At 60.6% G+C, this 2642-nt stretch overlaps 1 protein-coding gene across 1 annotated transcript, besides 1 other annotated feature; it reads right to left on the reverse strand.

Annotated features, from left to right (window-relative positions):
• The first annotated feature begins 405 nt into the window (after nt 1-405).
• Nucleotides 406-435: a sequence feature (A-rich).
• A 968-nt stretch (nt 436-1403) lies between these two features.
• Tco025E_09725 (uncharacterized protein) lies at nt 1404-2372 on the reverse strand (the record flags this gene model as incomplete). Its single annotated transcript, XM_029376535.1, has 1 exon — nt 1404-2372. One exon carries the CDS (start codon nt 2370-2372, stop codon nt 1404-1406), a length of 969 nt encoding a protein of 322 aa, XP_029223349.1.
• Nucleotides 2373-2642: the final 270 nt, after the last annotated feature.

Here is a 2642-nt window from a genome sequence, read left to right on the forward strand (position 1 = left end):
ATGGATCGAGGGCCGTCGCTGCGAGAGGCCCATCAGCCTGCACAGACCCACTGCCGCAGCATATGAAAAAGAGGAGGAGCAGCGCAGAAGAGAACAGGCGCCGGGACATGTTGGGCCGCTGCCGCTCACTCTCTTCCTAGCGGTGGATCCGCGCAGGCCGCGACGGTTGTGTGTGTTGCTGTGACCTCGAAGCCTTCAAAGCGCACAGCGGCAACGAGCAGCGCTTGGCCTCTTTCCTTCTGCGTGTGTGTGGAAGGAAAAGTGGCAGAGAAAAAAAGAAATGGACAACGCAGAGGCGTCTCGGCACACCGGCAGAAGAAGGAGTTAAGAACGGCGCGACCCCACACGGCAGTGGCGGCAGCGGCGCTGGGGCCCACGGCAGCGGTGAGCATCGCCCAGGCCGCGAAAGAAAAAGAAAAGAAGAGACGGAAAAGAGATGTGAGTAATCCCCGCAGGACCCCCAAAAGAAAAATATATAAAAGAAATTAACTTCGGCAGGTGGTGTTCCTTCACCTCACGTGTCCAGCAGCACAAGAGAACTGTGAGAGATGCATGTATATTTTAACACCTGCATGAAGAAAAGCATCGCCCATGCTGCAGGAGCCCACACATCCCTCGCCCATTTCATGCGGCGTTCGGCCCGCACTTCAACACTTCAGTTGCGTCAAAATCCGTGCGGCGCACAGCAATGCGACTGGCACTGCGTGTGTGTGGGTGTGGGCGTGTGGCAGCAAACAGGAGGGGGAAAAGGGGGCGCCGCCCATGAGAACGCGCATGGGGTGGCGAAGCAAAAAGAAAAGAAGAAAAGAAAACATCCCTCAGAGCACAGGAGGGAGAGTGAAGGATTAACCCACAGGGACGACAAGCAAAATGAGCGCACAATGTTTAGGCGTCGCCCCTGCCAGGGTGTGTAGGTGTGTATCCTTTGCCCCTCACCACTGCCCAGCAGCGCAGGCAAGGGCGGCCGTGAGTAGCAGCAGCAGCAAAGATGCACGCACAAACGGAGTGGAGGTGGCACTGCGATCCGCAGCATTTGCCACGGCTTTCTGAGTGGTGTTGCTGTTGGTGGCACTGCCGTCCGCGTTGCTTTTCGCGTGGCTCCCAGCACTCGGGATGCGGGTGTTCGTCGTCGTCGTCGTTCCATCTGCTGCCCTGTCGCCTGCCGTCTGTGTTGGCGTAGCCGCAGTGCCAGCCGATGGCGTTGGTGTTTCCCGAGAACCTTCTGCCGATGGTCCCCGACTTCCGCCTCGCTCCGCACTGTCTGTCTGCTCCCCAACAGTAGCAGTGGAGCCCCCATTCCCCGCACGGTCTCCTTGTGGAGTTTGCGCTGCAGATGAGGCCGCTGGCAATGCTGCCCCCGGTTGTTGTTGTGGTTGTTGTTGTGTGCCTGCTGGTTGCTGTTGTTACTGCGGTTGTGATGTAGACCGTACCTCAGCCGCGGGTTGGTTGAAGTTTGGGAGCTCACAATCGCCGGACTCGCCAAGTGGATTCTCAGTTGGACTGATGGCAACTGTTTCGCCCTTCGACAGATTGTGCAACGCACTGTTTGCGGCCGCCGTGCAGGACAACGCAAACGCAGCAGCGCCTCCGCCCTCCGTTGGGGGTGAAGGGCACTTCACATTCGGGAACCCCCCCAGGTACACCGATCCGGCCACGAAGCAGAGGGCATGAGAGACAGTGACGGCGCTTTCAATGCTCCCCGCACCCGTCACCGCCTGAGGACACTCCTTCCAAGTGGGCGATTTCTCGCCGGCAACGCGCCAACTCAACTTGCCGTCAGTGTTCGGGCATGACACCTCCACCGACACTTTAGTCGCAGCCTCCGCCGCAGTCGCCCCGCAGACGGAGGCGCAGAGCAGCGCGAGGAGCGCCAGGGCGCACACCGCACGGCGCCGCACTGTCAGCGTCATCGCCATCGGTCGCAGTGGTGGTAGGGGCACAGCCGACTTGGTGGGCTGCGGGGCAGCGGGAGGGAGAAATAAAGAAAGAGGGAGCGGGAGTGCAGAGGGAACGAATAAAAAGGCAGCAGCGGGAGACCACAGCCAAACACGCATAAAAGCCGCACAGCAGCGGCAGACCTCCCAGCGGTGCGCCTCCCTCAACCAGAGGCGGGGGCGGTGCGGGCGGGCAGCCTGTTTGCCTTTTTTTGAGAAGTTCCCCAACAAAAAAAAGGGAGGCCAGCCCGTGACGCAGGCGCCTTGTGGCACCCGATCCCCAATCGCAGCTCTGAGGCCGCCCAACCGCATTTGCACAGCTGCGTCCGGCGGTTGTGGTGTCAGGCTCTGCACTGCGACGCCCAAAAGACACTCACCCAAGACGGCGCCGGCGCCGTGGCACGTGTCCCCCACGGAATTGGCAGTTGCGAGGCGCATGGGCGGCAGCTGTGCGTGGCCAAACGGCCGGGGGGCTCGCGAAGAGGAGGGGCCCAAGCCCTCAGAGCGTTTGACGTCGGCCGGCCCTGTTGCCGCCGCATCCGTCACGATGGGCCCCCGAAGCAAAAACTAAAGCAAAAGGCGTATAGGGCAGGTGGTCTCACAAAACGGTGTACATTACCCGCAGGGACGGATGCATCTGCATCATCCCACTGGACGTCCGCAGACACAAACATCGTTTACATTTCATTGGGATCTTCACCTCCCCGC

This window comes from Trypanosoma conorhini, assembly GCF_003719485.1.
Source record: "Trypanosoma conorhini strain 025E chromosome Unknown Tco_14.4_contig_01248, whole genome shotgun sequence".
NCBI classification, from domain to species: domain Eukaryota; phylum Euglenozoa; class Kinetoplastea; order Trypanosomatida; family Trypanosomatidae; genus Trypanosoma; species Trypanosoma conorhini.